Source organism: Gossypium arboreum, chromosome 3, assembly GCF_025698485.1.
Source record: "Gossypium arboreum isolate Shixiya-1 chromosome 3, ASM2569848v2, whole genome shotgun sequence".
NCBI lineage: Eukaryota > Viridiplantae > Streptophyta > Magnoliopsida > Malvales > Malvaceae > Gossypium > Gossypium arboreum.
The window spans coordinates 23,114,648-23,138,515 of record NC_069072.1 but is presented as its reverse complement, the minus strand read 5'-3'; the positions used below and the strand labels follow the sequence as shown (position 1 = coordinate 23,138,515).

Here is a 23,868-nt window from a genome sequence, read left to right as displayed (position 1 = left end):
CATGTTTGAGTTGATAAGATTAGTTTGTAATTATTTTTATGTAATTTTATTTTATATTGATAATTAGTAGTATGAGATGCAAATTGTTTGATAAAATTTTTTTGTTGCTTTAAATTAGTATTAGTTGATTTAATAGGAACTAATATATATATATATATATATATATATAAATATATTAATTTTAATTTATTTTACATATTTAGTATTGAAGATGAATAACCAATTTTTCATATACATCCATTTTGATGGGTAATTTTTCAAACAGAAGTTGGTTGTATATTTGAATTGTGCCATCAAATAAGATTGAGGTTTAACAACAGTGTAAAACTTGATGAAATGAAACAAAAGATTAGTGCAAAAATCGCTCGAAGTTGTGGGAGGAGGATGTCCAGACTACTCTACAAATTTCTATTTTTTTCAAATTCGTGCAAATATAGAAAGATGAAATTTGTAGAGGATGATGACGTGGAGACCATGATCGCACTATATTGTTCGTCTGGTAACGTTGAACCAGATGAGTTGTCCATTGAGTTAGCGGATGCTGAGCCCGTTCAAAATGCCACTTCATTAAATCAATAATATGAAGTTCATGAGCCGTATACAGAGGTTTCGAGAGTGTCTGCCAATAGGCAATTTTCTGCACACAGATTTGACTTTGATTTGAATGTTGGGTGGGTAAAACTGTGCGATTATGGAGCAACATCAACATGGGGCGAAAATCCACATAATGCTCCTAATGTGTATAATAACCCTAATTTAGGTCCCTATTTACAGATACACCCATTGATGATTGGTATCGATGCAAATGGTGAGAAGGACCTGATAATAATGATGGTGGTTCTGATCACTAGAGTGAAGATTTTAGTGGCCCTGATCTCAATGAGGTCCTAAATGATATCGACAAAGAAGGTCCAGATAGTGATGATAATGTATATGCCCTTCCGCTTGGGAACTTGACTCGTGGCATTGTCATACGGAATGACCCTTCAGCCTACATGTTGAGCTTAGATCCCAATGTTGCGCATGCATCTGAGTTCCTTGAATACCTAGATATAATACCTTGTCACAGGTTGACAACAGATTTTAAATTAGAAGAGTTGGCTGTATGTCAACAATTTACAAATAAGGAAGAATATGTATTTGCCATAAAAAAGTATAACATGAAAGTGTCAGTGGACTACAAAGTTGTTGTATCTAAACCGGTATTATATATTAGGGAGTGTTGGAGGTTTGCAGAAGGTCACAACTAGTGGGTACGAGTTGCATTGATGTAGAGGTCGCAACTGGAGGAGATTGGAAAATATGTAGGGCCTCGTACATGTATGGATGCACAAATGACAGAAGACTATTGAAAACTTGATACGAAAGCAATTTGTAACTGCATCATGCCACTGGTGAAAGACATGCCCACCATTCTTGTATCGGTCCTGATTGTCGACATGCAATCCCAATTTCAGTACAGAGTGCCTATACATGAAAGCATGGTGGGCTAAACAGATGGCGACAGCACAATATGGACATTGAGATGCATCGTACAATGAACTACATAGTTGTTTTGGACATTCGATCCATGCATTAGGGTCTTTCTCTAATGTAAGCTGCTTGTGCAAGTTCATGGATCCTGGTTGTATGAGAAATACATGAAAATCCTCATTATTATAATTGCACAAGAAGGTAACTAAAATATACTACGGATAGCCTTTGCCATTGTAGAGGCTGAGAACATGAAATTGTGACAATTTTTATTGATGAACTTGCAAAGGCATGTTGTTAGACAAGACAACATTTGTATTATTTTTGATCGATTAAAGGGGCTAATTCTAGTGATTAGGTGTTTTAGTGTTCTGTGGAGATCCGTCTAATATATCCACCACATTGTTGTTAACTTTCACAGGGAATTTAAAAATGTACATTGGCGTATAGAAGTCGTGAACATGGGTAATTCAATAGTCATATTTTCTTTTTATCTTTTGAATACATTTAGAAATCAAAACAAATGAAAACATGTCTTATAGAAATATGTATGCAAGGTACAAGTTGGAATAACACTGTTTTGGACAGAGGATAACGAGGCTTCAAGCTTAAATGAATCGTGATGTATACTAATGGTTCAATAGCATGGAGCTGTATCAATGGGCTCAATGTTTTGATGACAATCTCGCTATGACAACCAAATTTTAGTGGTGTCAGAAATAGTGGTTTCGAGACCATGATTTTGAGGAGTGAGTAAATATTATAATGTTTATTTAATGTTTATATGGTTATATTGGGGTCGTACTAAATTTTCGTTAAGAAATTTTAATATCTAAATAGTTAATTAAGTAAAAAGGACTAATTTGTAAAAGCTTCAAAGGTTGGTTTCAATTAGTTAATTGAACTAAATAGCTTTAAAAAGGTAAATTCATCAACTTGGATAGTAATTAGACCACAATGTAAGTTAGTGGATGATGTTGGATAGGTTTTGGTGTTATTTTGAAAATTTTGTAATTAAGTAAATTAAAGATTAAGAAAATATGATAAAAATTGTATCATCATCTTCCTTTCTTCTTCTTCTTCTTTTTTGTTTTTAAACCGTGAAACCATAACAAAGGAGGAGCTAGGTTCAGCCAAGCTAATTTTCTTATTCATGGTATGTGTTTAAGCCTCATTTTAATAATTTTTATGTTTTTGAACTCGTTTTAGCTTAATTTACTTAGCCCAGGGGTTAATTTGCAAAATTGTTAAAGGATGAGGGATGTATCATGAGTGAAATTGATGTTGTTGTGAAGTTGTTTGTTAGATAAATAAAGTTAGTTATTAAGTGAATATGTTTTGTTAAATGATTTTTAATGAATTTAGCGTTTCGAGATTCAATTGCTAAAATAGTGAAATTTCATGTATAATGTGTGAAATAATAAAATACGTAGACTTATTTAAGTGTAGGGAAGAATCAGTTATAATGAGATTATTTTAAAAATGGTTAAATTTCAAGTTTAGGATTTGAGAACTAGATTGTTTAAAAGCTAAAATACTAGGGGAAATTTGGTAATTTTACATTTAAATGAGTTTGAGCTAGAATTGATGATTTTTAAATGTTTGGAATTCTTAATTGAGTTAAATTATATGTTAGATCAAGAAAAGAACAAACCAGACTTAAATCGGGGAAAAGCTAAAGTCTTGGATTAGTCTTCAACTCCGTTTTTTGCAATTATAGGAATCGAAGTAAGTTCGTATAAATTTTGTGTTTATACGATGGTGTGTCATTTTTATTTTTAAGTGTAGGTTGCGCACGGTCTGGTACGCGATTTGAAACATGACTGTGTGTATCAAGTCAGTGAGCTACACGGTCTGTCACACGGCCTGTGACACGGCCGTGGGGCCCTATTTTGAATATACACATGAGTGGACACATGGGTTGGGACACAGCCGTGTAGCCCTACTTCGAATGTCAACACGATCAGGGCTATGTCACATGGCTTGGCCACATGGCCGCGTGGCCTCTGTTTCTAAAAATTTTAACTTTTTCTCAAAATTTTTTTATTTGTTTTAAATTAGTCCCGAACTGTTTCTAGGGCTTCGAAGGCTTGATTTAAGGCCCAAATGTGTATGTTTGCTAGGTTTGTAATGAGTGTTTGGTAATTAATATTAAATGGCATTATTGATATGTTTTGAAGTTAATTGTTCTGATTTATACGACAATGCTCTGTAACCTTAATCTGGCGACAAAGACGGGTTAGGGGTGTTACACTCGCTATGGACATATGACCACCAACATCGTAGAGTTCATTAATTTCGTCTTGGAGCATACATGACATCTTCCCGTTTCAACTATTGTTTCAGGTATGTTCTGTAGGTTGATAACCTTGATGTCAATAGTGGGGGAGAAATAAGCAAATCAGATGGAGGTGGGACACATTCACTGCAAGGAGGTTAAAAAGGAAATGACAACACTGAGAGTGAGGTCGATGAATGTACAGCTATATTCTCGGCACTGGAAACTTTCCAGGTGATAGAGTCTGTCAGCCATCGAGCGGGTATCCTGGCTAGGTCCTACGGAGTTAATCTCCGAAACAAGCAGTGTGATTGTGAGAGATTCTAGACTCTTTGATACCTGTGTTCACATGTCATTGCTGTTGGATTTGGTGCCTTAAGTGTAGTGTTGTCGTCTATATATGCTTGTATTTTTTTCGAATAGATTGATTTAAAAAAATTACATTAATACCTTTTGTATATTGTCCTCAATGATTTTTGTACGCAAAGTAAAATGAAAGAAAATATTAGCTCATTGGTTATCTAATATTTAATTAATATTAAGCGGTAGTATATAGTCGGATTATAACACAGAAAGATAACTTATATTAGTAGAAAACTTTGTCTAATAAAAAATGAACAAATTGATTGAAAGATTAATATATTGTCTATCAAGTCCAATTGGGAATATGCTTTGTCTTGAGCATCGAAGCTGATGACTTCTAGAAGATAGAGAAATAGATATGATCGACTTGATTGACAATACATCGGACATGTTCTAAGTAGAATAGATCTTGAATCTGTTTGTAGATGTACTCACTTGTGACGTTCATAGTGTGACATACCTTAATCTTGAGTGAATGATGAACTATGTTGTTGGATCTAGTGCCCTAAGTATAGTATATTCATTTGTAAACTTGTAATTTTTTTTTCAAACAGATTGGTTAATAAAATGATTAATGGATTACATTAATATTCTTTGTATAATATCCTAATGTGGTTTTTGTATGCAAAGAAAAATAGAAGCAAATATTATCTCACTAGTTGTCTAATGTTTAAACTAATACTAAGTGGTATTACGTGGTAGATCATAATACGGAAACATGACTTATACTATTAGACGAACCTAAACTTGTCCTTAGTCTAACTGGAAATGAGAAAACTGATTGCAAGACTAATATGTCATCTATCAAGTCCAATCAGGGACATGCTTTGTCTTGGGTATCAGAGAGGATGACTCTGAGAAGATAGATACATAAATGTGACTGGCTGGACTAATGGTGATCAGATTGGACCCAAGCAAAATAGATCTTGAATCCATTTTTGGATTTATTCACTTGTGACGTTCATAGTGTGGCATACCTTAATCTTAAGTGGATGATGGATTATGTATGCTTGAATAATATAATTTGATGTAAGTAAAAGCCTGAGTTCGAATAGATAAGGAATCGAAAGTTGGTGCATTGGGTATATGACTTCTGCAGTATGTAGAATCATTCAAAATAGTAGAATCCGTAGCTCGAGACATGTGTAAATGATATCCTCTCATTGGTATTACATGATAGATGAAAAATAAACGTGGCCACAAGTCGTTACGAAAGATGTAATGACTACCATGAGATAAAATAGGATCATATTGAAAGAGAGAGTTTATCCCAAAGAGATTAAGGATATCTTATGAGGGTAACACACTCATTGTACGAGCATTGATCAAGTTGCTTTTGTAATGATATTTCATTAAGGAAAGCTCAGTCACGAAGATACTATGGTGGAATGAGTTCGTGACTAAATGATTTTATAATTAACATGAGAAAAACTAGAACTTAATTAGAAATCATTTGAGCCCTAATCACATATGTCCAACTGATCCCTCTGCTAGCTCGTTGAAACTAGAAAAGAATTGCATGTTGAATCAAATGAACAAAAATGGATAGAAATGATAGAAATGAGAAACATTTGAAAATAAATGTGGTTTTCTCACTAAGTATGGAAATGACCTGAAAATTAATTTATGATTTTTCAATTAATTAATTAATTAATTAATTAATTAATTGAAGTTTAAAAATCGAATTAAATTATTTGGCCATTATGAATCCGTTTAAAGTATAAATATTACATATATTTTCTCATAGATTCTTTTACAATAAAGTTGCCATTGATCTTAACGAAATCAGAACCAGGTTTGTAACAGTTCGCTTTCAGTGAAATAAGAACAGTGGTTTCGGGACCACAAATCTGAAGTCAAAAAATTTATTTTATTATTATTTTATTTCTTACAGCATGCTAGTAGTACCGTATAAAAATTTCATTAAGAAATTTTACCATTTACATGCTCAATTTGATTAAAAGGACTAAATCACGTAAAGTGCAAAAGTTGAGTTTTAGTAGCTAAATGTATTAAATAGCTATAGAAACTTAAAGTATGAGCCCTTATTTGGTAAATATATCATAACTGATGTTAGTGGATGAACATGATTTGACATTATTGAAATTTTGATTATTTCTTAAGGTTATTTTGGTAATTAGTAAATAAAGTAAAAATTAAATAAAACAAAAGAAAAAGTTAGCATCTTTAACCTTTATTCAACCAAAATTAAAAGAGTGGGAAGCCATAGAAGCTTGAAAGTTTTAGCTAGACTAATTCCTATTGCATGTGAGTGATTTTTGCTACGTTTTTATTGATTTATATATTTTCGGGATCATTGTAGCTTAATCTAGCTAGCCTAGGGACTAATTTGTGAAACTGTTAAACTATTAGGGTTTTTCCATTAATGAATGTTTATAAGTTTTGATGATTTATGGAAGAAATTGTTTAGTTGTTAATAGATAAAAAAACTTTTGTTAAGTGATTTTTGATGAAATTGCCAAATAGGGATTATATTGAAAAATAAAAAAATTTACATGGTGAAATTATGAAATAAATGAAATATAGGGCTTGATAGGGACCTAATTGATATTTGGCTATAGTGGGTTATGGTGGAATTGCATGAATTTCCATTTTTATGAACTAGAGACTAAATTGAATAAAATACATATTGCATTGAGCTAAATTTATCCGTATAGATCAAGATAGACCTCGTACGGCTTTAGATTGGGGAAAGGACAAAGTCTCGGATTAGTCGTCTCCGTATCTATATTTACTCGTCGAGTTAAGTTCGTGTAATTGAATTGTGTATATATACTATTGAAAGAAATATACTTGTGTTTTTAATTACTATACTATATATCAGTTGCATATCCAACGACGTACAATGACTACCGAGCCCCGTTTGAACCTTAGGAATTCGTAGGATACAAATGACATGTCATTAGGGTTTACATGATTCGGGTGCTAGTCCTGAACGTCTTACCAATGTATGAGGTCTGATATGTGTCGCGGATACTTCACAACTCGTGTGAGCAGCATCGTGTAGCTATGTCTCGACCTACAGCTTGTGTGAGCATTCTGATTCATAGCTTATATGAGCATACATGTACAAGATTTGACGGATTACAGTTATATGATTTAGCACACTATGTTGAGCTATCCTAGGTATTTGACGGTATTCTAAATATTTCAATGGGCATTATTCTGATACGAGATGGTAAGAGTTCGATACGAACTATTATAGATACACATGAGTATTACTTTGAAATGTTGATACAAGGCATATTGAGAATTGAAATGGATGATACATGTATATGAAACTTAATCAAATGATGTGTTCATCCATGTTTATTTGTTTATGTATATGTTTTCATGGCTAACATGTTTGATGTATTTGAATAGGCTTTGGAAAAATTATGTTGGAATATGCTATGTTTACTTAACTATTATGTGATTAAATGGTAATTTATGTTTTAAGTTATACGAACTTACTAAGTTTAAATGCTTACTCTGTGTTATTTTTCCGTGTCTTATAGTGCATCAAAAGCTCGTTCGGGTTGGAAGCTTCTCGGAGCTATACCACACTATCCATCAGCTCTTTTAGTACTTTCAGTTGTTTTGATTTTGGTTATAATGGCATGTATAGGTATTTTGGCTAATGTTGGCCTATATGTTCGATTGTTGAAATGGCCATTTAGTTTGGCTCGTATTATGGTACTTTGGTGTTCAATTGAATTTAGTTTTTTGCATGTAAATATTAGCCTTAATATTATTGATATTTGGCTTGTTTTGTTTGAATATGTAACACCCCTTACATGTACCAGAGACCGAGACAAGGTACAGGGCATTACCATACACAAACATGACATTTCTAGAAAATCACAAGCTTTAAAATTTCGTTCCAAATTAAAATCAATCAAACATATTCATAGTGTCTCTATTATGGGCCTACGAGAAAAGAATGGTTCAGGACTAAACCGAGAGCTTAAGAAAATCTTAGGAAAATTTCTAAGTTTAAGCCTCACATGCCCGTGTGGAGGCAATGCACACGCCCGTGTCCCTTACCCGTGTGGAATTAATTGAATTTATTTTTCATTTCAAACCTACAGGGGTTTTCACACGGCCGACCACACGCCCGTGTCCTTGGCCTGTGTCTTTCACACGGCCTAGACATGCCCGTGTCGTCACCCGTGTCCAAAAACCTGAGCATTCTATTTATGATGTCATCATGCATTTAGGGGTTCACGGCCAAGACACACGCTCGTGTGCTAGGCCGCGTCCTCCACACAGTTGAGACACACGCCCGTGTCTCTGCCCGTGTGTTTATTACCATGCATACTGACCTAAAAATTTTAGGAGCAGGGGACACACGGCCGTACCACACGCCTATGGAACTAACCGTGTGTCACCTACGGCCTAGACAAACGCCCGTGTGTCTACTCGTGTGGACCTTTTTGGAGGCTACAATCTAGGCCAATGGTCACCCTCAACATCCACACACATTTGTGAACTTCTATGGCATTTAACAGGGCCTAAATATGCCCAATGACTACCTTCAATGGTCTATTGCATGTTAACCTCATCTCATTGGTTTTACACATGCTAGATCATCTTCTTTGTATTAAGGATTACCATATCATCAAACACATTTAGACTTGGCTCATTTTATAACTCATTGCCAATTATGACCTAGCCATCTTCAAATGATTTGGCCACATTTCACATGTCCATTCCTGATATACCACATTTAACCATCTCATGAACATTTAAACACCAACATGCACAATTAGTAAGTTACAACCTACATCAAAATGAGTCATGTCTTATGACCATATACAAAATGAATAGGTATATCATTCAAGCCCTTACATTGGCTAACCAATGACACATATAACAAAATAACCAAAAGCCTATACATGCTATTGTAACAAAGTAAAGGTGTCTATATACCAAAGCAAGATAAGCTAATAGTGTTAACAATACTCCAATCGTCTTCTAATCTTCACAAGTCCACGAGCTCTGTAAAACAGGGAAAAGAAAGGGGGTAAACATTAACATGCTTAGTAAGTTCGGATAACAGGAAGGTAAACTTATCGGTTATTTTGCATACAACCATAAAAGATATTCATGCCAAACATGCATAGTATAAATTAACTATCACATACACTCAATCTTCAAGTTAGTTTCCTCTCAAGCAATATAGCATTAATTTTGGTGAGCTCATCAATTCAAACATTTCCATTCTCGTGTCTTATTATAGTCCCATTGAATTTCTCGAAAATCTCAATGGGTATCCCATTTACCGTCAAGTCATGCTAGTGACCATTTTAAATATACACTCCTATGAACCTCACTCTTACGGCAGGATTACCAATCCAAATTAAATCCCTCATAACATAAATTCAAGGAGTATTGTCGGGATTACCATTCTAGGCTAAATCCCTTACAACAATAATTACTCCAATATGCTCGGATCTGAAATGCTAGTCCAGGCTAACTTCAATCCTTAATCGTATTACCCATCCGGGCTAAATCCACAATGCACATATATTCATCGGGAGGATTGATCACTTAAGGAACACCCGTCCGGGCTAGATCCTTACTATACTGAGATCATTGGATTACCCGTGTGGACTAAATCCCTTTCTACAACACATGCAAGATCTCATGTCATGTAAACAAGAATTTACCCATCGAGTCTCCCTTTATCATTCAACCGGGACAATTGTCATCTTTTTTATTTTGCACTATCACATTTCATGGATTGTCATGCAATCAATATCTAAGTTAACATTCATTTAAAAATATGCATTTTCAAGTATATTTAAAGTTTACTTCGAGTTACACGAAGTTTACTTCGAGTTACACGAACTTATTTGGTAATTACTTCGGTTTCGTATTTCGGTTATTCTGAAACCTTTGGTTTTCCACGGTCGAACTTCGGAATTGGTTCCTCGGGGTCTATATCAGTAAAAATAAATTATTAATACCTCATTCTATTCATTTTGGACCTAAATTTTTACCCCTGGCCAAAACAACCATTTTGCCCCTAACATTTTACATTTTTACAAATTAGTCCCTGGGCTCGTATCATGGAATGCATAAAATTCCTTGGTTACCCATGCCTAGCTAAATTTATCCTAAGTTCATACCAGCCCATATTTTCCTCTATTTCACTTTTCTACTGCATATTATATACTTTTTACAAAATGGTCCTTTAAGCCATTTCCATGAAAACTTACCTAGTAAAAGTTGTTTACCATCCTTTAAACTCTCATATTCCTCCATAAATCATCAAAACACAAGCATCTCATGCATGGGTAAATTTCCAAACATGAACCTTAGATTGAGGTATGGGTAGAAATGGATAGAGCATGTTACGAGGATCTCAAAATTATAAAGAACCTTAAAAACGGGGCTAGGGAGCACTTACTATTGAGCTTGAAATGTTGAAAACCCTAGTTTATGGAGCTCTAGGAATTTTGGCAGCTGTAGGGAAGAAGATGACTGATTTTGGCTTTCTTTTTCCCAGTTTATTAAGTTTATTACCAAATAACCAAAATGCCCCTCCTTACAAAACTTCTAAATTTTTTTATGCATGCCCATTTTTGTCCAAAAACTTAGAAATTGGGCAAATTGCTATTCAAGACCTTCTAATTTATAATTCAAAGGAATTTCATGCAAATTGCTTCTAGAACCCTAGTTTTTCAATTTATTCAATTTGGTCCCTAATTTCCAATTGGACACCTTATACTTAGAATTTCTTCATGAAACTTTAACACATGTTTATTTTCATACCCTAGAACTCATAATAATCATAAAACAAATATTTTAATGTCAGATTTGTGATCTCAAAACCACTATTCCGACTAGGCCCTATGTAACACCCCACACCCGTACCCTATACTGACACGAAATACGATGCGTTACCTACCTTGAACACATGCATTCCTACGTTTCTGAATCATCAAGATCTGGTCAAATTTAAAAAATTGTCTAAACTTCTTCAATATGGCCTAGGAGACTCCAAACATTCATTTAAAAACCAACAGGAATCAATTCGGGTCCTTCAACGAACTCTGAAAAATAACACTAGACACTGGGGCACACGCCCGTGTAGGAGGGGCAACACCCCTGTGTGGCCAATTCGACATGGTCGTGCTGTTGGCCCATGTGGCTCACACGGCCTAAGCATATAGGGACACTCCCGTGTCCTTTACCTGTCTGGAATTAATTTCAATTTCGAACCTACAGGGGTTTTCACACGGCCTGGCACACACCCGTATCCATGGCCCATGTCCCTCACACGACCATGACACGCCCTTGTCTTAGCCCTTGTGCAAAGACCTGGACATTCTGTTTCTGATGTCAGCAATTCTTAAGGGTCACACGGCCAAGGCACACGCTCGTGTGGCTGTGTCCTTCACACGGCTGAGACACACGCTGTGTCTCTGCCCGTATATTTACTACCATACATACTGACTTGCGAATTTTATGTGCAAGAGACACACGGCCATATCGCACGCCTGTGGGGCATACCGTGTGTCACATACGGCCTAGAAATATGCTTGTGTGTCTACCTGCATGGGCAAAAATAAGGCTATCTACCAAGCCTCTTTGTCAGTCTTACTCACATAACCTACACAAAATCAATCAACACCAATACAAGAATGATTCACATAACTAAAACAACCACAATAGACAACATTTCTCATATGTAATATACTCATCCATGAAAATAGCATCTTTTATGTATATATAACAAAATGAATATTAGCCTTGATTCAAGGCTTTATACAAAATAAAGGGTTTTACCACAAGCCAACACATTTGGCCAATTCCCAATGACACAAAACATTAAAGCCTAAGCCCTATACATGCCATACTCAAAATAAGTAATCTAACTATACCGAGTGCTTCGGCTGATAGTATGGTCGTTGGCTCCAATGTTCGTTGGTCCTTGAGCTATTTAGGTGGCACTATAAGAAAATGGAAAGGAGAGGAAATAAGCACAAGGCTTAGTAAGTTGCATGCAAATAAATATAACAATAATTCTACCATTCATCATCATGCTCATAATACAAGAGAAGGCATAAGCACAACTTACTCATCACTATCCATTACAAATCATATAGCATATTTTGAGCTCACATCTCATATATACTAAATCGGTACCTGTACCACTCACAACAAGGTTGTACTTCTTTCATTAACTTAAACCATAACTCTCACCATTGAACCATTTGGAACACTACCAGATAAACAATAAGCCTTAAACATGGGGTCGAATGCTGATTCCATGTCTCAGACATGGTCTTACACTGGCTCATATCTCAAGTCGATGCCATGTCCCAGACATGGTCTTACACTGACACATCTCGTAGCTAATACATGTCCTAAGCATGTCTTACACTGGCTTACGTCTCGAAGCCAATGCATGTCCCAGACATGTCTTACACTAGCTCTTGTCTCAATGTCGATGCCATGTCCTAGACATGGTCTTACACTGGCTCATAATAACCCATACGTCATGGCATGAATATCCAATTTATTTCCTATGGTTTAAATGAGAGATTCTACTGTCTCAATTATCATCATACATTCTCAATTCCATAATCAAGCAATTCATGCTATAGCAATCCAAAAACATATAATAACAATGTAGTTGTATTATTTACATACAACTTACCTTGGATTATAAAATATGGAGATTAGTCGGTCTAATCTACTTGTTTGGCCTTCCCCCGGTCTAAGTTCGGATTTTGAATTTCTTAATATAATAAAATTAACTCATTTTGTTAGCACCTTAATCTAGACACTCGAAAATTCAATATTGGGCAAAATGGTCATTTTGCCCCTAGACTTTCACAAAATGACCATTTTACCCCTATGCCTGAAAATCAATTTTTATCGAATTTCTTCATATCATAAGCCTACCCGAACCCTTTTTACTCTTATAGCAATCCAAAATTTCCACTACTTCACACATTTATCACTTATTTTACAACTTATGTAAAATGGTCCTAGTTAGGGTTTCCATGAAAACTTCTTTACAAAAGTTGTTTATTACACATCTAATACTCATATTCTTTCATAAAATTTTAGAAAATTACATGAAAAATTTCATGGTAAAACCCTAAACTTTCAACCATTTTGCAAAATGGTCCCCTCATTTGAAAGCTCATGCTTCAAGGGGTCCAAAAATGTAAAAATCATTAAGAAAACTATCAAAATCACGTACTTGAGAAAGGGATAAGTTGCTTAAACTTTCCAACTTCCCAAGCCCCTCTAATGGCTGATATTTCGGTGGGAATAAAGAAAGAGTGAAGAAGATGAAGGTAAATTTTTATTTTGTTCAATCTATTCACTTAAGTCACCAACCCACCTAATTTCTTTGACTTTTCTATTTCCTTGTCCCTTGGCCAGTCATGCAATTCCAAAGGGTCTAATTGCCCTTTAAAGACCTCTAATTAAGGCTCTCTAGCTATTTGACACCCTTACCTATCAAAATAGGACTTTTGCACTTTATGTGATTTATTTTTCGTAATTAAGCTCATAAACGCTAAAATTTCTTCACCAAATTTTTCATGCACTAATATAAACATGTTATAATCTTAAAATAATAATAAAATACTTTCTCCAACCTCAGATTAGTGGTCTCGAAACCACTGTTCTGACTAGGCCCAAAATCGGCTGTTACACCCTATTTCAGGATGTTACATTTCTCCCCCTTTAGGACTTTCGTCCTCGAAAGTCTTACCAGTAAACAAGTTCGGATATTGAATTCTCATGGTTTCTTCAAGTTCCCATGTGGCCTCTTCTTCTCCGTGTTTATGCCATAAAGCTTTCACCATAAGTCATATCTAGTCTAATCTTGATTTCTGTCGGTGAAATCACATGAGAGGGGTCTGATCTATATCTACGCAACATGGACACATGGAATACATCGTGAATCTTTTCCAATTCGGATGGCAACGGTAACCAATAGGCTAATGGTCCAACTCTTTTGATAATCTCATATGGTCCAATAAATCGCGAGCTCAATTTTCCTTTCCGGTCGAATCTCAAAACCTTTTTCCATAGAGATACTTTTAAGAACACTTTATCCGATGACTTTTTTTTCAAATCAACAGATGACTTCTTTCTATCCGACGCCGCTTTCAAACAGTCCCGTATCACTTTAACCTTTTCTTTAGTTTCCCTGACTAAATCAACTCTGTGAATCTGGCTTTCCTTGATCTCTTTCCAATTCAGTGGAGTCCGGCACTTGTGGCCATACAATGCCTTGTAAAGTGCCATCTTTAAACTCGTCTGGAAACTATTGTTATAAGCAAATTCCACCAATGGTAAATATTTTTCCCAACTGCCTTGAAATTCAAGGACATAACACCTTAACATGTCCTCGAGAGTTTGAATCATCCGCTCAGATTGACCATCAGTCTGTAGGTAGAATGCCGTACTAAAACTCAACTTTGTACCCAAGGCTTCCTGCAACTTCTTCCAAAATCTCGAAGTGAATCTTGGATCCCTATCTGAAATGATCGACAATGATACCCCATGTAGTCTCACAATCTCAGATATGTACAAGTCCGCCAGTCAGTCAAGTGAGAAATATGTCCGTACAAGAATAAAATGAGCCAAATTTGTTAGTTTATCAACTATAACCCAAATGACATCTTTCTTTTTCGGTGTTAACGACAATCCTGTCACAAAATCCATAGTAATCCTATCCCATTTCCATTCGGGAACCATCACAGGCTGTAATAAACCCAAAGGCACTTGATGTTCAGCCTTGACCTGTTGACATATCAAGTTTTTCGACACAAATTCAGAGATATCTCTTTTCATGTCATTCCACCAGTACATTTTCTTCAATTCATTATACATCTTGGTACTTCTCGGATGAATAGACAATCGGCTATCGTGTGCCTCTTGCAAAATTTTTTGAACCAGTTCATCATCTTTAGGTACACAAACCCTATCTCAAAATATCAAACAACCATTAGGATCAACCCAGAAATCTGATTCAACGCCTGTCTCACATTGTGCTCTCTTGGCCTGCAAGTCACTATCATTGATCTAAGCTGTGCAAACTTCTTGGAGAAATGTCGGTCTGGCTCTTAACTCAGCCAAAACTGAACCATCATTAGATAACGCCAAATGCGTATTCATAGCCCTTAATGCAAACAAGGACTTCCCACTCAAGGCATCGGCGACTACGTTTGCCTTTCCCGGGTGGTAATCAATTATCAGCTCATAATCTTTAATTAATTCTAACCATCTACGTTGTCGCAGATTTAATTCCTTTTAAGTTAGCAAATACTTCAAACTCTTGTGATCTGTGAATATACGGCAAGTTTCACCATACAAATGGTTTCTCCAAATCTTCAAGGCAAATACAATGGTAGCTAGCTCCAAGTCGTGTGTTGGATAATTTTTCTCGTGTGGCTTTAGTTGCCTCGAAGCATATGCTACCACTTTGCCCTCCTGTATAAGTACGTAACCCAGTCCATTTAAGGGTGTGTCACTATAGACCACAAATTCTTTTCCCGGTTTGGGTTGCACTAAAACTAGAGCTTCGGTCAGTAATGTCTTCAATTTCTCAAAACTCTACTGACACTTCTCTGACGACTTAAACAAACATCTTTTTGCAGCAATCTCGTCAGAGGAGTCGCAATCATTAAAAACCCTTTTACGAAGCATCGATAGTAACCGGCTAAGCCCAAAAAGCTTCTAACTTCGGTTATGTTCTTTGACAGCTTCCACTCAATGATAGCAAATATCTTATTTGGATCATCTCAGATGCCATCACCAAACACAATGTGACTGAGGAATCCAACCTATAGGAGCCAAAACTCACTCTTGTTAAATTTAGCATACAACTGTTTGTCTCGTAAGATCTGTAAAACCGTTCTCAGATGTTTCGCATGCTCAGTCTCATCCTTGGAATAAATCAGGATGTCATCAATAAACACAACAACAAACTTGTCTAAGTATGGCCGGAATATCCTATTCATCAAGTCCATAAATACAGCCGGTGCATTTGTCAACCCAAAAGGCATTACAAGAAATTCATAATGGCTATACCTCGTTCTGAAAGCAGTCTTAGGTACATCTGACTCTTTTACTCGCAAGTGGTAGTAGCTGGATCTTAGATCTATCTTAGAAAACACAGTGGCTCCCTTCAATTGATCAAACAAGTTATCAATTCTTGGCAACTGATACTTGTTCTCGATGGTTACCTTGTTGAGTTGTCAGTAATCTATACATAGTCTTATCGAACCATCTTTCTTCTTAACAAATAATACGGAAGCACCCTAGGGAGAAAAGCTTGGTCTTATGAACCCTTTATCGGTCAATTCTTGCAACTGTGCTTTTAACTCTTTCATCTCAGTTGTGCCATCCTATTCGGGGCAATAGAAATGGGTGTTATTCCCGGCACTATTTCAATACCAAATTCTACCTCTCTGACAGGAGGTAATCCGGGCAATTCTTCTGGAGACACATCCGGATTATCGGTACTGATTCCAACTTCAACTCAGATTCTTTAGTATTCAACACGAAAGCAAGGTAGGCTTCATATCCTTTTCTCATATACCTTTGAACCTTCATTGAAGAAATCACATCCGGTATTCAACTTGCTTGAATCGACTCGGAGATCTTGACCATTTGAACATTTCAATTCAATATACTTATTACCACAATTTACTATCACATCGTGGAGGGTCAACCAATTCATGCCAACTATTACGTCAAATTCATTGAAGGGCAAAAGCATAAGATCAGCTGGAAAACAATGACCTTGGATCGTTAAAGGATAATTCTTACAAACCTTATCTACTAAGACAGACTTGCCTAGAGGGTTTGACACCTTAATCACAAACTCCGTAGGTTCTATTGACATATTCATACTAGATGCCAATTTCATGCAAATATACGAATGGGTCGATCCTGGGTCAATCAAGGCAATAACATATACATCATGAAGAGAGAATGTACCCGTAACGACAGCAGGAGCAGAAGTTTCCTCTTTAGCGCGTATCGTGTAAGTTCTCACCGGGGCCCGAGTCTCTAGTTTTGCTATTGTGTCATTGGCAACATTTCGACTGCCATTTTCACTTCCAAAATGTCGGGGTGGTCTACCTCGGGAATTAGGAGCATTAGACTTTGGGGCTAGATCCACCTCTTTATCAACTCATTTCGGGCATTCTTTAAGGAAGTGGTCAAGAGAACCACATCTATAGCATGCACCACTCCTCTTTCAACACTCATCAAAGTGGAATTTATTACAGCTTTCACACCTCGACTTTTGATCATCCGCACTTCCCACACTAGTTACCTTGAGGGAGGAAGACTTCGGGTTGTGAAGCTTAGAGCTTCTTGTTCTGCCCGAATATCCCACCGATGCAGTGGAGCGCTCTTGTTGACTCTTCGATTTCTTTGTGGGAAAAGAGTGTGTTCTGCCACTAGATCTCTTATTCGAAATTTGAGCCTCTCTCTTTGCTTTCTTTCTTTCATTGTTTAGCTCTTCAGCCTTCTTAGCCCAATCAGCCAGTGCTGTAAATTCTCCTATCTCAAGGATCCCGATCAACAACTTAATTTCCATATTCAAGTCTTCCTCGAAGCACTTACACATTTCCATCTCTGATTAGACCCATTATGTGGCATATTGACTTAACCTTACGAATTCCCTCTTATATTTTGACACGGTCTTATTTCTTTGCCTGAGTTCTAGTGATTCTTTTCGTTTCGAGTCTAAAAATCTTTGACTAATATATTTCTTTTTAAACGAAGAAGTCTCATGTAATATCTTCCTTCAGTACCACTGAAGATATAGTCTTCCACCAGTGATATGCAGTATCTTTTAGAAGAGATACATTACACTTTAAACACTCCTCAGGTGTACATGACAACTCGTCCAAAACTCGCGTAGTGTTCTCGAGCCAGAACTCGGCTCATTCAACATCATCACCAACCTTAGCTCTAAACTCTTCAGCCCCATATTTTCTAAGTTTGTTGACTGGGCTTTACCAATTCTCACGGGTGCCATACCTTATGGCACTTCTCCCTCAATTCGAGCAGGGGACGAAGGAGGTCATGGTATATTGGGCCAGTTTTTCACGTAATCCCCAAACCATTCATCCACCATCTCAAAGAAGGCAACTCTTGCCTCTTCTCAGCTTTCAGACATAGGCCGTCTACTACTACTAGTAGTAGCTTGTTGAACAGAAGCTGGAGCATGGCTCTTAGCTCCCTCGGACTCATCTTGAGCTTGATTGGAAGACATTTACTATATTCAAATATAATTAAAAATAGTTAGGAGATGTCATACTATCATAACTTATACAATAGCATGTATAGCTATACTCAATACATGCTACATTAGTCTTAGAACCGACTAAACTGTAGCTCTGATACCACTAAATGTAACACCCCTTACCCGTACCAGAGACTGGGACAAGGTACGGGGCATTACCATACACAAACATGGCATTTCTGAAAAATCACAAGCTATAAAATTTCGTTCCAAATTAAAATCATTCAAACATATTCATAGTGTCCCTATTATGGGCCTACGAGACCTAAAACATGCGTAAAGAGTGGCTTAAGACTAAACCGAGAGCTTAAGAAAATCGTAGAAAAATTTTTAGGTTTAAGCCTCACATGCCCATGTGGAGGTAATGCACACACGCGTGTGCTTGGAACACGCCCGTATCCCTTACTCGTGGGGAATTAATTGAATTTATTTTCCATTTCGAACCTACAGGGGTTTTTACACTGCCGAGCACACGCTCGTGTCCTTCACAAGGCCTAGACACGCCCGTGTCCAAAAACCTGAGCATTCTGTTTATGACGTCATCATGCATTTAGGGGCTCACGGTCAAGACAAATGCCCGTGTGCTAGGCTGTGTCCTCCACACAATTGAGACACACGGCCGTGTCTCTGCCCGTGTGTTTACTACCATACATGCTGACTTAAAAATTTTAGGTGCAGGGGACACACGGCCTAGACACACGTCCGTGTGTCTACTCGTGTGGACCTTTTTAGAGGCTCCAATCTAAGCCAATGGTCACCCTCAACATCCACACACATCTGTGAACTTCTATGGCATTTAATAGGTCCTAAATATGCCCAATGACTACCTTCAATGGTCTATTACATGTTAACCTCATCTCATTGCTTTTACACATGCTAGATCATCTTCTTTGTATTAAGGATTACCATATCATCAAACACATTTAGACTTGGCTCATTTTATAACTCATGGCCAATTATGACCTAGCCATCTTCAAATGAGTTGGCCACATTCCACATGTCCATTCATGATATACCTCATTTAACCATCTCATGAACATTTAAACACCAACATGCACAATTAGTAAGTTACAACCTACATCAAAATGAGCTGATAGTGTTGACAATACTCCAATCGTCTTTTAATATTCACGAGTCCACGAGCTTTGTAAAACAGGGAAAAAAAGGGGGTAAGCATTAACATGCTTAGTAAGTTCGAATAACAGGAAGGTAAACTTACCAGTTATTTTGCATACAACCACAAAAGATATTCATGCCAAACATGCATAGTATAAATTCCCTATCATATACACTCAATCCTCAAGTTAGTTTCCTCACAAGCAATATAGCATTAATTTTGGTAAGCTCATCAATTCAAACATTTCCATTCTCGTGTCTTATTATAGTCCCGTTGAATTTCTCAGAAATCTCGATGGGTATCCCATTTACCGTCAAGTCATGCTAGTGACCATTTTAAATATACACTCCCGTGAACCTCACTCTTACGGTAGGATTACCAATCCAGGTTAAATCCCTTATAACATAAATTCAATGAGTGTTGTTGGGATTACCATTCCAGGCTAAATCCCTTACAATGACAATTACTCCAATACGTTCGGATCTAAAATGCCAGTCCAGGCTAATTTCACTCCTTAATCGTATTACCCATCCGGGCTAAATCCACAATGCACATATATTCATCGGGAGGATTGATCACTTAAGGAACACCCGTCCAGGTTGGATCTTTACTATACTGAGATCATCGGATTACCCGTCCGGACTAAATCCCTTTCTGTAACACATGCAGGATCTCATGTCATGTAAACAAGAATTTACCCATCGAGTCTTCCTTTATCATTCAACCGGGACAATTATCATCTTTTTCATTTTACACTATCACATTTCATGGATTGTCATGCAATCAATATCTAAGTTAACATACATTTAAGAATATGTATTTTCAACTATATTTAAAGTTTACTTCGAGTTACACGAACTTACTTGGTAATTGATTCGATTTCGTATTTTGGTTATTCCGAAACCTTTAGTTTTCCATGGTTGACCTCCGAAATTGGTTCCTCGGGCTCTATATAAGAAAAAATAAATTATTAATACCTCATTCTATTCATTTCGGACCTAAATTTTTACCCCGAACAAAAATGACCATTTTGCCCCCAACATTTCACATTTTTACAAATTAGTCCCTATTCTCGTATAATGGAATGCATGAAATTCCTTGGTTACCCATGCCTAGTCGAATTTATCCTAAGTTCATACCAGCCTATATTTTCCTCTATTTCACATTTCTACCACATATTATATACTTTTTTACAAAAATGGTCCTTTAAGCCATTTCCATGAAAACCTACCTAGTAAAAGTTGTTTACCATCCTTTAAACTCTCATATTCCTCCATAAATCATCAAAACACAAGCATCTCATGCATGGATAAATTTACAAACATGAACCCTAGCTTGAGATATGGGTAGAAATGGATATAGCATGTTAAGAGGATCTCAAAATTACAAAGAACATTAAAAACGGGGCTAGAGAGCACTTATTATTGAGCTTGAAATGTTGAAAACCCTAGCTTATGGAGCTCTAGGAATTTTGATAGCTATGGGGAAGAAGATGGCTAATTTTGGCTTTCTTTTCCCCTTTTTATTAAGTTTATTACTAAATGACCAAAATACCCCTCCTTACGAAACTTCCAAATTTTTCTATGCATGCTCATTTTTGTCTAAAAACTTAAAAATTGGAAAAATTACTATTTAATACCTTCTAATTTATAATTCAAAGAAATTTCATGCAAATTGCTTCTAGAACCCAAGTTTTGCAATTTATTCTATTTGGTCCCTAATTTCCAATTGGACACCTTATACTTAGAATTTCTTCATGAAACTTTAACACATGCTTATTTTCACATCCTAAAACTTATAATAATCATAAAAGAAATATTTTAATGTCAGATTTTTGGTCCCAAAACCACTATTCAGACTAGGCTCTATTTTAGGATGTTACAGAATATAGGAAGATGGAACGAAAGCCTAAATATGTATATTGTATATGTGCCTTGTGATAAGTTGAATAAGTGGTGAATTGATACCTTATTATGTATGATTTATATGGTTACTTGATACTAGTTATAGAATGACATTTTGGTACCAAATGGTTTGTGTTTTGGTAAGTAAATTTTATGGTATGTATTGTTTCAAATCTAGTTGGAAGTTAGTTGATCATTTTAACCAAATTGAGTACATGGTTATACATGTTTACATGTTGTCATTTGAGGTGCCTAAGGGCTTATTGGTTGTTTGTTATTATATCTTATTTATACAGCTTGATTTTGCATAATTATGGTGCCTTGTTATGGCTTGTATATATGTGTAATTTTAGGTGTTGGTACATACCAAGATGGGTGAGAAAAATGGCTTGTAAAATGGTCTATTTTTGTCCACACGAGCAAGTGTCTTAGCCGTATGTGACACAGGACTAGGCGACACGGCCGTGTGTCCTTTGTAGCTTTCAAAAGGTTGCAAGTCAGGCTGTTACACGGCCTAGCACACGGCTTGACACACAGGCGTATGGGGTTACTTCAAAGGGTACACGACCAAACACACGGGGGTGTGGCTTAACCGTGTGACCCAAGTCAGTGAGTCACACAAGTATGAACACAGACTGGGACACGACCTTGTATCCCTATTTCGAATGTCCACACAGCCTAAGACACGAGCGTGTCTCTTAGCCATGTGAGTCACACGGTCGTGTGACCCCTGTAGAGTTTAAAATTTTCACTATTTTCTGAAAAATTCTATGAGTTTCTAATTTAGTCCTGACTTATTTCTATTATGTTTTTAGAGCCTCGAGGGCTCGTATAAAGGACAATGTGTATGATTTGGATTGATTTTAATATGATTATCAATATGATTTAAAATTTTTATAAATTGTATTCGTTTGAAGTGATTTTTTTGGTAATGCTCCGTAACCCTATTTCAAAGACGGATACGGGTTAGGGGTGTTAAAGGGTTAAAAAATTTATTTAATTAATTTAAATTAATTTATGATGTTTATTTTGGAAAATAGAAAATCATGTTTTGGGTTAGATTGAATTATAACGTGTTGGGTTAAAAGTTCAAGAAACACTTATAATTGGACCCGATACGGGAGAGACCCAAAAGCCTCTCATGTTAAATATTTGGAATGAAAAACTTGGTATATTTAACTAGGGTTGTCGCCTCTCTCTCTCTCTCCTAGTTTAGCTAGGAAGTTGTTTTTCTATTAAATAGACTTCTACTAATTCAATAAGGGTTTTGATTTTTCTCCCTATAAATAGATGACACTAGTAAGGCTAAATAGAAAATAAGTTATACACAACTTTGAGATATTGTTATTTTGCCCAAAAATAGTGAGAATTTATTTCTAAGTAGAAATTCTATTTTCTGGAATAACAATTCTACCAGACTTTATTAAAGAGAGATTTTTGCTTTCCCTGTGAAAGTAAAGTAAATAATTTCTAGTTCTATATTTGATTCAAATTCATTCGAGCCCCCACCTAAAGTAGTTCATGATACAATAATAGCAAAGAAGGTCGTTCGGTTTAAAGCTGAGAACGACAAGGATCCGTCTAGCCAAAACGCTAGTGCGATTTCGGGAAAAGTTTATTACTATAAATATCACAAACCAATTCCATTTTTAAAATTTTAATTTTTCGCAATGCAAGAAAACTATTTTTGAACCAATTTTTTTCCAACATATGTATGCGTGATTCATATGCTTTGATGTAAGTAAAAGCTTGAGTTCAAATAGATAAGGAACCGAAAGTTGGTGTGTTGGGTATACGATTTCTGCAGTATGTAGAATTATTCAAAATAGTGGAATTCATAGCCCAAAACATGGGTAAATGATATCCTCTCATTGGCAATACATGATAGATGAAAACTAAAACTAGTCATAGGTTGCTTGTCTTTGTGATGAATGACTTAATTGCTATTTGATAGTAATTGACTTTTTATGAAGGCAAATGTAATGGTTACCATCAGATAAAAATGGGATTATATTAGGAGAACTGGTTTATCCAAAAGAGATTAATGATATCCTTTGAGGGTTACACGCTTATGGCAAGGTCATCGGACGAGTATTGATCAAGTAGTTTTCGTAATGATATGTTATTATGCAGAGCTTAGTCATGATACTATAATGGAATGACTTAATGACTAAATGAGTTTATAATTAATAGGCAAAAAGCTGGAACTTAATTGTAAATCATTTGAGCCCTAATTGCATATGTCCAATCGGTCCCTCCGTTAGCTCGTTGAAACCAGAAATGAATTGCATGTTGAATCAAATGAACAGAAACGAATAGGAATGATAAACTTAGAAAAATCAGTTACATTTCGAAATAAATGTGGTTTCTCGCTAAGTATGAGAATTAATTTAAGTTTTTGAATTAATTTTTAATTAATTGAAGTTTTAAAATT

General features: G+C 36.0%; 1 protein-coding gene across 1 annotated transcript; it reads right to left on the bottom strand.

The window, feature by feature from the left end:
* Positions 1 to 15,175: 15,175 nt before the first annotated feature.
* On the bottom strand, positions 15,176 to 17,738 carry LOC108475231 (uncharacterized). Its single transcript, XM_017777211.1, has 4 exons — positions 17,387 to 17,738; positions 16,703 to 17,290; positions 16,560 to 16,627; positions 15,176 to 15,322 (listed from the first exon to the last, which is right to left on the bottom strand). Exons 1-4 carry the CDS (start codon positions 17,736 to 17,738, stop codon positions 15,176 to 15,178), a joined length of 1,155 nt encoding a protein of 384 aa, XP_017632700.1.
* Positions 17,739 to 23,868: the final 6,130 nt, after the last annotated feature.